General features: G+C 49.5%; 1 protein-coding gene across 1 annotated transcript; it reads left to right on the top strand.

The window, feature by feature from the left end:
* The first annotated feature begins 604 nt into the window (after positions 1 to 604).
* SYPL2 (synaptophysin like 2) lies at positions 605 to 12,943 on the top strand. Its single transcript, XM_042951878.1, has 6 exons — positions 605 to 672; positions 833 to 907; positions 7,435 to 7,559; positions 8,639 to 8,840; positions 9,994 to 10,185; positions 11,545 to 12,943. The coding sequence occupies exons 1-6, from the start codon at positions 619 to 621 to the stop codon at positions 11,695 to 11,697; spliced, it is 801 nt and encodes a 266-aa protein (XP_042807812.1). The 5' UTR covers positions 605 to 618; the 3' UTR covers positions 11,698 to 12,943.
* Positions 12,944 to 13,849: the final 906 nt, after the last annotated feature.

Below are 13,849 nucleotides of genomic sequence, written 5' to 3' on the forward strand. Positions count from 1 at the left end.
ATAATGCTTGATGAAAATCCTGTCGGTTCTGGGTATTGTGGTGTGGAAGAAGAGAAAAACGGCGCAGAGCGGCTCCAAATCCACGCAAATAGGAAAAGATAAAACAAGAACCCGTGCGTTCCAGAGCGCCAGGCTAGTTCCGACTTTGGCCATGAGTTGGAGCGGCTGTCGTGTACGGCTTGGGACTGGCCCTGGAGGCTTCTGGCAACGAACTTGAACCCCCTCGCGGCCAAACTGCCCGCAGAAGCCACAGGTCCCTTTAAGGCGCCCTGCCGGCCGACGGGGGGCAGAGGGGGCGGGAGGAGGGTTCGCGAGCGCACGCCACGTGACTCGGCTGCCAAGTGCGCTCCCGAGTTTGACAGAAGTTTGAATCGGACTCGAGGGCTTTCTGCAGCCGGAGGGCCTGAGCCTCGGTCCCGGCCTCCGCGAGCGCGAGCTGCAGCGCCCCCGCGACCCGTCCCGCCAGCCTGGAGCCCGGGCCGCCGACGGCCGTCCGCGCTCCCGCACCGCTCGCTGCCCCCGCCGCCGGCCAGCAGTCGCCGGGCCGACCGCGGTGCCCACAGCCTCCCGGCCAGGGAGCCGAGCCCCCGCGCTGCGCCCCGGACCCGCTGCGCCAGCATGTCTTCGACCGAGGGCCCGAGTCGCGCAGCGGACAAGTCACCGCGCCAGCAGGTACTCCCCGCGCGCCCGAGGCTGTCTTACCACCCCTTCTCCACCTCAGGGTTGGGCCGGACCCTTATTCCGTCCCCTCTCCCGAGTGGGAGTGGGAGGAAAACCGGCGCTTTCCTGGGCCCCCCACCGCCCTGACCCCTCGTCGGCCCCGTGTCCGCAGGTGGACCGTCTGCTGGTGGGCATGCGCTGGAGGCGGCTGGAGGAGCCTCTGGGCTTCATCAAAGTTCTCCAGTGGGTGAGTCGATGCTCCAGCCGCGGGCTATTTCGGGAGCCTGGACTGTGACGCTGACCCGAAGCAATGTGGCCGGAGTGGGGGGCGGGGAGGTGCTGCGGCGGGCCCTGGCGGAAGGGTGGGGGGCGGCGACAGGTGGGCGGGGGAGGGGCGGCCGGGGTGCTTCTCCAGCACTTGATGGCAGGAGGGTGAGGAGCAAGGCATTTGGAGTCCGGGATTCGGTCCTTCTATGTGCAAGGAGCCCTTGCCCAGGGCGCTCACATTTCACCCGAGCGAGAGGACCCGGGTGTAACCTTTCCAGAACTCTGATCCTGCACATACCACTCTTCGGTGGCAGGAGGGGGGAGGGAGGACAAGGAGGAGAAGGAAATCCACGGAGGGCAGAGGAGGGAATGAGGCGGGCGAGGGAAACCATCCGGCCTCCAAACCCACCAGGACCTGACTGATCCTGAAGGTTGACTCGGGAGACAGGGTCCTGGCTGGCTGGCGGTTGTCCTGCTGAGATCACTAAAGTAATCTGGGTTCCTGTAACTGAGTAAGAGAGTGAATGAATGAATGAATGAATGAATGAAGCCTATGGCTCTAGGATTAAATAAAAGAAAAAATATCAAGACAATAAAAGTCACACTATGGCCAAAATGTGGCTTGTAGAATAAGATAAAACATTGAGCTGGGAAGCTGGGGCTCTGGGTTTCAGATGTGGTCCTGCCTTTTCCAGCTATGTGACCTAGGGCAAGTCACTTCTTTGGACCTCAGTTTTCAACATTAGTTAAATGTTGATCACACCATCCCGAGGGTCCCCTTCTGCTCTAAATGGTTGGTATGCTAGAATATTGTCCTTCATTAGACTCACCCTGTGACCTTGAAGAAATCACTTGCCCATGGCCTCAGTTTCCTCTGTAACTGTCCAGGGCAAATACCATCTCCTTGCCTCACTGGTGCTTTGAGATATTGGTATGTTCTCTGTCCTTGTAAGTGCCCAAGGCCTCCTGAGTATAAGTTAGGAATGTGGACAGGTGCAGTCATTCTTTCAAATCATGAAAACTAGTTGGGAGCATTTAGTGCACTATAACTGAAGAGATTTAAGTTAGACAGTCCACACACCAAATGGTGTGTGAATAACTTAATTAATGTGCTTTCAGCACAGAATTCAGCTAGGGAATAAGTTACTGTTAATACTGAGGATGATTGAGTTCTAAAGGGCTTTTAACTCACTGGAGACAGGAGTTAGCACTGTGTCACTGAGTCCTGCCTGAATCATTGTTTGGATGAGAATCATCAGATCTGGAATTCAGGGGCAATAGTGCATTTGGGGTTATCTGTGGATATCTGAGACCTTGACTGGGGCTACAGGCCAGGCAAGGAGCTCCCAAGTGCAAACTCTGGGATCTGATGGGGACTTTCCACTCTCCCTACTGCCTCAAGAGCAGTTGGATGGACTGCTGACTGAGCTTTCACCTCCCCCCACTTCCCTGTTCTGACCCACCACTTGAGTACCAGTGGTGGCCATATAAGAATGTTATTAAGGCTCCATGTGACTGCCATCCAGAACTAGGGAACCATTATGAGGAGCAGAACCTGAAATATAAGAGTACAATTTTATCATTAAACTAGACAAATGGATCTAAGGGAAATTTGAGAAAGACTGTCAAGGGATGAGGGAAACAATGAGGTTATTAGACCATGGAATCATCCTTCATGGGGGGATTCTGTAAAGCTTCCCTCTTCAATCCTTCTATCCTTTTCTCAATGCCCTCCTCCTCCAATACCCACATTTCTGTAAAGGCTGCACAAAACAATGCCTAGGAAAATGATCCAGTCTCCTCCCAGGGTCAGCACTGATCCCTAAGAGTTAAGAACCGTTTGACTTTTATGATCCTCAGCTTCTTAGAGGGGGGTGATGCCTTTCTCTCATAGTGCTAAATCCAGGGGCCCAGGGCTAGACTCTGAACTTAGCCTTCATTTGAAGGGCAGCATCAAAGGGAGACATGATTTGCTTTACTGCCATCCTAGCAGCCTGAATTCAGAGCGTGAGTTTCACTTGCCTGAGTCTCTGCAGGATGAGCTAATATAAAAGTACACAGGAACCAGCACCAGAAATGACAGTGAAAATGTCATTTGGGATTTTCACTCATTTCCTTATTGGAGGGGATCAAATGACCCTGACTGGAAAAGGAAAAAAACGAAAAAGAAAAAGAAAACACAGATCTTGCGTTTATCGTAATGATACTTGAAAACTTGTTGTCATTGTTATCAAAAAGCAATTTTGCTGGAATCCTAGTAAGAAGAAAGCAATGTTAGTCTTTTATTATTCAGGAGCTTGGCTTAGAGCTTGGCTTTTTTTTAATTCAGAAATTAATCTCACTTCAATTCCCAGTTCTGGAGTCTCACTAAGTCTACAGAAAGCTAGCAAAATAACACGGGTATAGACCAAGTATTAAAGAACTGGTTTCCTTAAAAAAGGAAAAAGGCAGATTTTTAGGTCAATGGGCTTTGGTTTAAATGCAGCGTCCTCTGCTTTCTAGCCATAGAATCTGAGGTACCTAGGGTAAGTAACAAAATCTTTGTGGGCCTCGGTTTCTTACCTGTAAATGAGGGTAAGATCCATCTCATGGGTTCACTGGGAGGATTATAAGAGGTAATTTCTGTAAAGCATCCAAGCATTCAGCCCAGACAGTCCAGGAGATATTCAGCAAGTGTTGGTTCCCTTTCCTCCTGTTCCCAAACCTCCCCTTTCCCCCAAATCTCCTCTTTATGCATACTCTCAGCTAGACTTGTCCTTTGGTTGGATTATTCAAATATCACTGCCAGATCCTCACTTTGAGGGTAAGGCACAAAGGAATCTCCTGGATTACTCTGTCACTGTTCCCATAATAAGTCATATCATTATCAACTGTACCCCTGATCAATAATTTGAGGTGCCAAAGCCACTTACTTGGCTCTGGGGTCTCTATAATGAAAATAAACTATTTCAGTTGGTGTGGGGAAATGAGAATGAATACTATTAGAGTCCATCAAACCAATAAGATGACTGTAGGGGTAAGATTGGAGGGGAGATCTTGTCTTGTGCTCTGCACTAACTAGGGATGGTAGTGTCCCCAAGGCTGACAAAGGATCATCACCATCAAGTAAGTCAGCACCTAACTGGCAAGGTTATTTTGACATCTTTCCCAAAGAGATATAGAGGCAGGAGGAGGAGGGTGTGGAGAGCAATATAGGACCATCTCTGTCCCTAGCAATACAGGTCTAAGAGGAGGAAGGTGGAAGGTTGGCATCAGAACTTCAGAGATCCACCCCTTCCCTGTCTCAGGGACTCTCTCTCTGTCTCTGTCTCTTTCTCCTTGGCTCCTGTTCTTTTGGAGCAGTTTGCTCAACTCAGAAACCCTTATGCTTGGTGACACGGACGGTTTCAGTTCTTTCCCGCTCTTCCCAGTGGTTCAGTCACCTGGTACATTTAGGGAAGAAAGCAAATCTGGTACAGAAAGGTGGAATGGGCTGGGGCAGTGTGTCTTTCTCTGCTCCTGCATGCCAGGTGCAGAGCTACTCCCTGCCTCCTTACAATCCTCCCTGAACACAGGAGAGATCCCCTTTTTTAGCCTCAATAATTTTATGATGCAGAATTTTATTTTATTTATTTGTTTGAGCATGACACTGTTTTTTTTTTTTCTTTTTCTGGATGTAAACTCTTAAAAGAAGGTACCGGGTCTTACTCATCTTTGTGTTTCCAGCACTTGGCACAATAATGCTTAATAACTGTTCGTTGATTAAGTAGAAAGAGCACTGGACAGGGAATCAAGAGATGTGAATTCTAAGGCTGGCCCTCACAATGGCTAAATGTGACCCTGGGAGAGTCACTTAATCTTTTGGGACTTTAGTTTCTACCTCTGTGAAATGAGACCATGGGGCTTGATAATCTGTAAGATCTTTTTTGCTCTGCCGTCCTGTGAATCTATGAAGTTCCCCTCAGATTTTTCCCATTGTCCACTTACATAAGAAACTTCATGAGATTTGTCATCTCGTGACTGTGTGATGTTCAGATTTAATTATATATTCTGGTTGATAAAGAGCTATGTAAGGTGTTTAGGGATTCCTGACTTTCAAAGAATCAGAATAGAAGAGGATGCAGCTAGTGCTAAAGTTATTCATGGTATATTTCACTCTCTGAGGAATCAGAGAGCAGGATTCAGGATTTTCAGAACCTCAAGGTGATCATCCAGACATAGAAGAACTTTGGGCAGTGACGAAAAAGTTCTATTATCTGTGTTGTCCAATATGGTACCTGCCAGTCACGTGTGGCTATTGAAATGTGGCACCTGAAATGTGGCTAAATGTGACTGAGTCACTGTGAATTTTTAATTGTTTTAAATTTTAATGAAGTTGAATGTAAATAGCCACACTTGGCTAGTGGCTACGTAGCATTGTGGATAGTGCAGCTCTAGAGTACAGGCTCCATGAAGACAGAGATTTTTCTCTTTTATTCACTACTAAATGATAGTGCTTAGGACAGTGCCAGTACACAGTAAGTGCTCCATAAGTGTCCTCTTTCTGTAGATGTTCAGGAGTGCCTGTCAAGGAAGTGCTAGTGAAGAGAAGGCTCCATAACTCACCATCCGTTGCCCCAAGTTAGGAATACCTATTTTCTTAGGGGACTTTATTGGGTAAAACTATGCTGCCCTTCTTAGAATGTGATACTCTAAATTGTGTGTCCAGTTCTGAGCACCAGAAGCTACTTGCAAGAGGCTCATAGAGCTGACAAAAGTTAGAGAATTCCTATGAGGAAGAGCTAGAGAAGCATCATTGTTATGCCAGTGAGGAGGCTTGGAGTATATAAAGGGTAATGATGCAGAGGCTTTGGGCAAATTCTCTTCAGCTCTGTCAAGATAAGCAAACAGGGCTCTACTGCAGTCTCTGTAAATTAAGCCAGATGAGGAGGCTATTCAGGCATTGGAGAGAGTTATACTGTCTCCTTTTCTGGATGTTTTTTTACAATGGAGACAATTCTCAGTTGTCTGAACTAAACCTCCTGGAAACAGAGGTGCTCATTGTGACCTTTAGAGATGGGTCAATGGCTCCAGCATGGAGAAGATCTGCCAGGGCAGGCAATGCAAGGCGGGGCAGTGGCACCGGACACCGCCGAGGGGCAGAGCACAGCTGCCTGCAAGCCCGGCCAAGAGCACGCTGATAGTATTATCCCCATCCAGTGGGAGAAAGGCCTCGATTGCCTGCTCCAAACCCCTTGTTTAACAGACGGGAAAACTGAGACTCCGAGAACAGAGTTATTTATTAGAGGTCACCCAGCTCATCAGTGACAGGGCCAGGACTAGAATCCAGATTTCCAAACTCCTAATCCAGGTCTCTTTTCAAAACTCCATAACGCTATCAAGAGTTAGCAAAATCACGTGCACATAACTCTATTCTAAACTCTGGGTGCAAGCCTGGGATGTAGATGAGCTGTCTTCTAGGTGCTTAATGTCCAAGATATGGAGAAACATACAGAAAATGATCATTAACAGAATAAGCTCTGTGCTTAATAAGAATGATTACATCATATACAAGCCCGTATAAGGTAAGTGCACAGGAAACGGGGCCTGAACAGATGATGCGGGAGGATAAGAGATTCCAGTTTCTCACCTCCTTTTCTAACCAGTGTGTTTCCCCAGAAAGAAATTAGAAAATCATAGGTTGAGGAAATTTCATTTCACTCAAGACAGGAGGTTTAGTAAAATGTGATGAAAGGTGGAGAGGAAAACAATTCAAGTGACCTGAAATGCTTCTGGTTCTTAACACTGAGCAATGGCAGCATCAACAGATAACAAGGGGAAACACTGCGGGGGGAACAGTGGAGGCTGATAAGGCAAGTGGAAGGTACTTTGCTCTGGGCGTGGGCCAGGACTGTCAGCATGGACGCAGCCAGCATTGTTGCTGCAAGGAAAAGTACCTTTGGAGGAAGAGGAGCATAGCTCTTCCCTGCTTGGCCCCTCTGAAGGCTTGGTGGAAGTGGAAGTTGCCACTTCTAGCTATACCTCCAGTGAGGCTGGAAGCCCCTGGAAGTTAGCAACAAGGTAACCACAAGATTCAATGACAGCTTCAAAGGAGAAATGGAAAGAATCCCAAAGCATGCCTGATCTCATCACAGAGGAATCTATTCCTAGGAAGTCCACCTTTATCCTAGAAGTTTCCAAAAGCCTAAATTGTGTTGCTTATCATCTTAAGGAGGCTACCTATATTCTCCACAGTCACATCCAATGGGGAGATGTGGAAACTGTCCATTTCTTCTTTCTCTCTATCTTCCCCCCAGACACCACTCAAAGTCAACCTCATTCATTTGACTGTTTGGTCCAGGACTCAGATGCAGTGAACACAGCATCCTGAGGCTGGAAGACCAATGGAAGCCATGGGTCCCTACCCAGGAGGGAGTTGATTAAAGGAAATCCTGGTCCCCTCCACAGTATCTGCACCTGTTAAGAGTCAGAAGGTGGTTCTGATGAGATATACCTTCCGACTCTCAAAGGGGCTTCCCTCTCCCTCAGCTCTTTGCTATTTTCGCCTTCGGGTCCTGCGGCTCCTACAGCGGGGAGACAGGAGCAACAGTTCGCTGCAACAACGAAGCCAAGGATGTGAGCTCCATCATTGTTTTGTTCGGCTATCCCTTCAGGTGAGCAGGAATTGATTCTGACCCCACACAGCCTCTCTCGCTTATTTGGCAGGACCTGCTTGGTCTCTTCCTTCTCCAGAAACTTAAAGGCCTTTTTTTGAGTGCTGCTCCAGGTTCAAATAGAACTACAGGACTTGGGTCCTTTCCACCCTTTAGGAATTTCAGACTAACCATAGAAAAATATCGGGGAACCTCAGATCGATCATTGTCATAATAATGTTCCAGTCCATAGATAACCAATAGCAGGTGTAACATAGTTCCTACAGAAAAAAACCATGCAATTGGGGATGGAGGCTTATAGGAGTCTCAGCTAGTTGGGCAGGTCCTTCTGACCTTCAGCAACCTCCTCCCTGCCTTGAAGGTTAGGGAACTTGTTAGTACTAAGATCCTAAAGAGTTGACATGGGGTGCTCACCTGGTACCACTAGAGTACAAGGATGTGCACCTTGACCAGGAGGCAGAAAAGAATACTCTTTCTGGGCTACTTGGGAGCTTAGGGAGGGAGTCCCAACTGTTCAGAGGAGAACTGGGAATAGGACTTGTCTTTCCAGAAATTTTTAGTACCAACGATTAACTATCTCTTGTATATTGCAGGGTGTTTGTTTTTCTCTCCTTATTTTATCCCATATAGTCTCATTTGGGGGGCCTGACTAAGGCCTGGGAATGGGAAAGTCCAAACTAACCTGGCCACTGTGGGCCTGTGTGCCCCTTTCCCAGGGGCAAAATGAAGCTGATCTCCCTGGTGGTTTGGCTATAAGAAATAGATGGATTATTGTGGTAGTGACCTGAAGGGCCCTGGAGATCCTTGGAACTACATGGTCACCATATCTGGGCAAAGTAGACGAGAGTGGGGTAGTGGCTGAATGGGAGGTAGAGTTTGACCAGAATTCCAGGGAGATTCCTGCCTTGACTGCAGGGTTCCCTCCAGAAGCATTCCTCCCCACACACCCCCTTTCTTGGCTCTGTAAGAGTCCCAGGGTGAGAATGAGCACAGGACTACCCCTAGGGCAGGTACAGTCCTCTGCCTCCACAGGAAGAGGATTGCCCCGAGCTTAGGATGGCATCCCCTGCCACCTGCAGGTTGAACCGGGTCCAGTATGAGATGCCCCTCTGCGATGATGACTCCACCTCCAAGACTATGCACCTGATGGGGGATTTCTCTGCTCCCGCTGAGTTCTTTGTGACCCTGGGCATCTTTTCCTTCTTCTACACCATGGCTGCACTAGTTGTCTACCTGCGCTTCCACAACCTCTACGCAGAGAACAAGCGTTTCCCCCTGGTGGTGAGTAAGCAGAGGCCAGAAGTGGGATGGAGAAACTGAGAGATGTGCTTTCTGAGACTGATGTCAGAGTGAGAGGGGAGGACACCCATATGTGGAAGCTCCTGAATCTCCCTGCCAGCTCTTCCTTGTTGATCCCTTCGGGTTCTGTGGTTCCCACAGCTCCGATGACTCTGCCTCTACCAACTTTCTGTCACTTGCTGTGCTCACAGGAGGCATAACAGCATCAAGAAGTGGGCTCTGGAGTTGGGCTGCCTGGGTTCAAATTCCAGGGCGGTCCCTTACTGGCTGTGTGCTCTTGGACAAGCCACTTATCCTCTATAAACCTCAGTTTCCTCAATATAAAATGGGGATAAAATAATACCCATCTCGGTGGCGCCTGGGTGGCTCAGGGGGTGTTAAATGTCCCACTTCGCCTCAGGTCATGAGGTCACAGTTTGTGGGTTCCTGGGTCAGCCTCTGTGCTGATGACTCTGAACCTGGAGCCTGCTTCAGATACTGTGTTTCCCTCTCTCTCTGCCCCTTCCCCACTTGTGTTCTGTCTTTCTTTCTCTCTCTCTCTCTCTCTCTCAAAAAAAAAAAAAAAAAAAAAAAAGAAACATAAAAAAAATAATACCCATTTCATAGTGTTTGGGGGAGATGAAGTGAAAATGCATGTAAAATATCTGGTATATAGTTAGCTTCAGTAAGTGTTGGCTATCATTAATATCATTCCCCTTTACTGTCTCCCTATCCCAGGCATGCAAGGTGGAAGGGGTGCTTCAGGGGACCCCATTTGTCTCTTGCAGTCTGCTCTCACTCTGACACCAGTTGTAGCTGAACAATGGTGACCAGAGGAAAAGCTTGAAGGGGAGAGTGGGGAGTTTAGGCCACTTGGATGTGGGGGTAACATTGACCAGCAGGTGCCTTGATACATTGTTGCCTGGCCTCAGTTCTGAGGGCATGGGGAGGGGTGGCCCTGGGTAGCAGGGTTCTTTTGGTGGCATTGAACAGATTCCTTAAGATGATCTGGGCTCCCAGAGGTTCTAAATATTGGGTAGGATAGGAAGAGGTGGCTGTCCTGGGACCCCAGGATCCCAATGCATTCTGGCAAGAGGAAAAGAAGTAATCACGGGGGTCTTTCTGAGTGTATTTCTTGTCCCTCTGCTCCTTTCAGGACTTCTGTGTGACTGTCTCCTTCACCTTCTTCTGGCTGGTAGCTGCAGCGGCCTGGGGCAAGGGCTTGACAGACATCAAGGGGGCCACACGGCCATCCAGCCTGACCGCAGCCATGTCTGTGTGCCATGGAGAGGAAGCAGTGTGCAGCGCTGGGGCCACACCCTCCATGGGACTGGCCAACATCTCTGTGGTGAGACCTGTGGCCACTGAAGGGGACCGGGGGAGGCAGTGCTATCCCAGATGCCCAGGCCTGTCCCGGCTAGCAGGTTCTGGGACAAAAAGAGAGGGTGTCTCTCCAGCTGGCATCCCTTAAAACTGGAGCCGGTGACCCTAGCACCTAAGGATGGCTGCTGGTCCCTGGCTGACCCTGAGAAGACATTTTGGTTTGGGGGGAACCCAAAAGCCATTTAGCCTCCTGTTCTTTCCTCCTTCTGTACTCTGTCTTCCCATTTCCCTTCTCCCCACATCCAGGCATGCCCTTTGTGACTGCTTCCCACTCCTCCTTTACAATATGTGTTTGTGTGTGTATGTGTGCACATGCGAGCATATGAAGGAGAGCACAGGCTGTGGCTGGGCTCACGGCTGGGAGCAGACCCAGAGTGAGTGAGAAGGGGTTCACTGTCACTCAGGCCTCTAGACTGGAAAGGGGTTTTGGGCAGGTGTGGGTCCGGCAGGTATGCACATGTTTGGCCATCCCAGTTGTTAGAATGGGGAAATCTTTCCATATCAGTTGGTAGATAGCTGAGGCCTGAAGCTTTTCAAATGCCCCCTGTCACCTTAGCCCTGCCCTGAAAATGGCCTGGAACTCTTCAAGGCCCAGCAACTGAAGGGTTTAATCGCTGGCACACCAGGGAGCCTTCTAGAACTTGCTGGAACCCTACTGATCAGTTTTAGCCCCCAACATTTTATTGTAAAAATTTTCACATATCAAAGTTGAAAGAATTTTACAATGAACACCCACACACTCATCGCCTAAACTGCACCATTAACATTTTACTAGATTTGCTTTATCACACATCTACCCGCCTCCCTTCATCCATCAAACCATCTGATTTTTAATGCATTTCGATGCTAATTGCTTTGACATCAGTTCACCTCCCCCACCCCAATACTTCCTGCTGATAGGTTTTTAAGTATTTTTGAATAAATAGTTGAATATAGCCCGGGCTGGGTCCCTGGTCTTAAGAAAGGAGCACCTTGGACAGCTCTGGTCACACCCACCCTTGAAAAAGGCACTCCTAACAGTGCTTTGGAAAGCGCCACCAGAGCCCCTGCTCCTTGCTCTGCTTTGCACGATGCTTCACTCCAGGGGCCAGACTCTCCTAGCAACCAAGCTACAACCTGGGTGCATGCTGTGGACAGTTAGGGGCTTTTGCCAGAGAGCCCCTTAGTGGGTATCAGCATTGAACCCTGCCTGTATCTCCAGTTCTCTGTGTTTTAGTCTTCTGAGCCCCCTGTGCCTCTTCCTTCACCCCCACAGGAACTCCTCCTCCCTGTTCCCACAGTTCCCCCCTTACTATTCTCACAAACTTCCCTGATGTCTTTGCAGCTCTTCGGCTTTATCAACTTCTTCCTGTGGGCCGGAAACTGTTGGTTTGTGTTCAAGGAGACCCCGTGGCATGGGCAGGGCCAGGACCAGGACCAGGGCCAGGGCCCCAGCCAGGAGAGCGCAGCTGAGCAGGGAGCGGTGGAGAAGCAGTAAGCAGCTCCCACCTGGCTACTCCCGAACAGGACAGCACCTCTTCAACCACCTCCAGCTTCCAGGACCTCCCTCTTCCTCCTTCTCCAACTCCCCTCCTCCATCATTCTGGGCTTTGAGCTTTGAGACGTCGTCGATGGATGGGCAGGCATCAGCTGTCAGAAACCCCGGCGGCCCTACCAGTGGCTTCCTATCTCTCCTCTTGCTGGAGCCTCGGATGGCAGGAGCTCAGTGCTTCTTGTCTACGGCCTGGACCCCAACATTTTGCTTGGGGTCTTCCTCGTCCACTTACAGCCTCCCGTTGCAGGCAAGGGTTGGGGGCAGGAGACTGGTTCCTAGCAGCCACTTCTATCAACCTGTCAGCTTCAATAAAAGTGGGGGGAGGGGAAATTGGCTGGCAGCCTTCTTCCTGGTCCCTTGCATGAAGGGCCCACCAGTGGTTTAGTGACCCCTCTTCAATGGTTGTTATCTAAGCCTTGTGTCTGCCCTGATCTCCAGTCAGCCTGAGCCTGGTATGCTTCCCACTTTTCCTCTGGCATCTGCTTGCCCACAGAGCCTACCATGTGGGAACCCAGGAGGCCAACTAGTCTAGAAGACAGCCCTGTAGGGGCTCTTGATGAGGCCCAGACTCAATGGGGAGCAGATATATTGCAACTGGGTTGCAACTTCAAGAAACTGAAGCCAAGAAACTTGCTGGGGAAGCAGTTTCTTCTATTCCCTTAGCCCTCCCACCCCTCCAGGCTGGTGCACCTTCCACCAATAGTAAACTTGTACTTGCCTTAGAAACCCCTGACCTTCTTCCCTGTCCTCCTTCTTGGGCTTAGTCTCACACAGGGGACACTAGATGAGGGGTCTAGGAGCAACTCCCTTTTAGCCCTCTCTGCCTCCAACCTCTCTGTCCATCTCCTTTCCCCAATCTCTTGGGTCTGAGGCATTCAAGATCCTTTTCCATGTCTGTCCAGGCTTTCCTCTCATTCCTATGGGGCCATATAGGGGCTTTGGAAGGGCCCAGAGGACCACCATGAGGCTAAGTTGCCCCAGAGCCCCAGGACATGGATGGATGGGCCTATTTCTTCCTCATTCTCTGCTCGTTTCCCCCAAACCCCCAACTCCTTCTGTGGCCCCTCTTTCATACTCCCCTATCTCACCTTTATGAAAGGACACACCCTCTCGGTTTGCCCTCTGTTCCTCCCCTGCTTCCTCATTTCTCCCAGGCTCTATCCCTCCCCACCCAAACCCCCAGTCCAGGGCAGGCCAATGCTATTGGTGCTTCTTCACTTCGGGACCCAGTTCCATATTTGTCTTTGATATGTCTCCTCTTTCTGACACCTCCTTCAGTCCCTCTCTGGACCCCAGGGCCTAAGAGTTAATGCTGACTGGGAAAGGGCCATCCATCTCCTACCCAGCTCGAAGCACTTCAGTATGCCTTGGCCATAGGGCTGCTCAGGGAAGGATGAAGAAGGAAGAATCCAGCCATTTTCTGATCCAGTGCCAATTAGCCCACTTATCATCCCAAAGGTGAATGTGCCCTGTGCCAATTTCTCCTCAGGACTGAGTCATCCCCTCCCACCTTCTCACCTCCCTAAACACCATCCCCAGTAATGTGCACTTTACTGGGGTACCCAGAATACAGGACCTTTGATTTGGGGCCCGTCATTTCTTTGGGTCAGAGTTCCCCCACTTGACAGGGGGAGTGTGAGATTTACATCCTCAAATGCTCCAGAATCCTTCAGTGAAATAATTAGGTTTTTTGTTTTATTTTTCTTTTTAGATTTTGGGGGAGGGATTTGAGGAGAGAGGAGAGGAGATGGGGATGAGAGTGTTTCTAAGTCTGAACCTCTCTCTGTCCTGAGCTGTCCCCATGGTTACCCAAGGAAAAGGGGGGAACAGTTTTGCCTGCAGCTCCAGAGACACAGAGAACAAAGAGGTGACCATTTTTCTCTAAACTGGCCCCTGTGAGGGTCTGTGAGCAGCTTCTACTGGAACTTTGTTTGGATTCTGTGTATGTATTTATAATTTATTTGAAATGTGATGGATAAAGTGTTCTCATTTGGGGGCTGAAGTTAGCAACTGGCCCTTGAGCTAGGGGAAGGGGGTTGGGGTGGATATTCACTCCTGCCAAGGACTCCTAGCCCAGAACTCTCCCTAGAGCAGA

This window comes from Panthera leo, chromosome C1, assembly GCF_018350215.1.
Source record: "Panthera leo isolate Ple1 chromosome C1, P.leo_Ple1_pat1.1, whole genome shotgun sequence".
NCBI classification, from domain to species: domain Eukaryota; kingdom Metazoa; phylum Chordata; class Mammalia; order Carnivora; family Felidae; genus Panthera; species Panthera leo.

What these genes read in the sequence shown, in the direction of transcription:
- SYPL2 (XM_042951878.1), top strand. Translation starts at nt 619, where the DNA reads ATGTCTTCGACCGAGGGCCCGAGTCGCGCAGCGGACAAGTCACCGCGC. An exon ending in TCATCAAAGTTCTCCAGTGG is followed by an intron (nt 908 to 7,434) that starts GTGAGTCGATGC and finishes CCTCTCCCTCAG; the next exon opens with CTCTTTGCTATTTTCGCCTT. An exon ending in ACAAGCGTTTCCCCCTGGTG is followed by an intron (nt 8,841 to 9,993) that starts GTGAGTAAGCAG and finishes TGCTCCTTTCAG; the next exon opens with GACTTCTGTGTGACTGTCTC.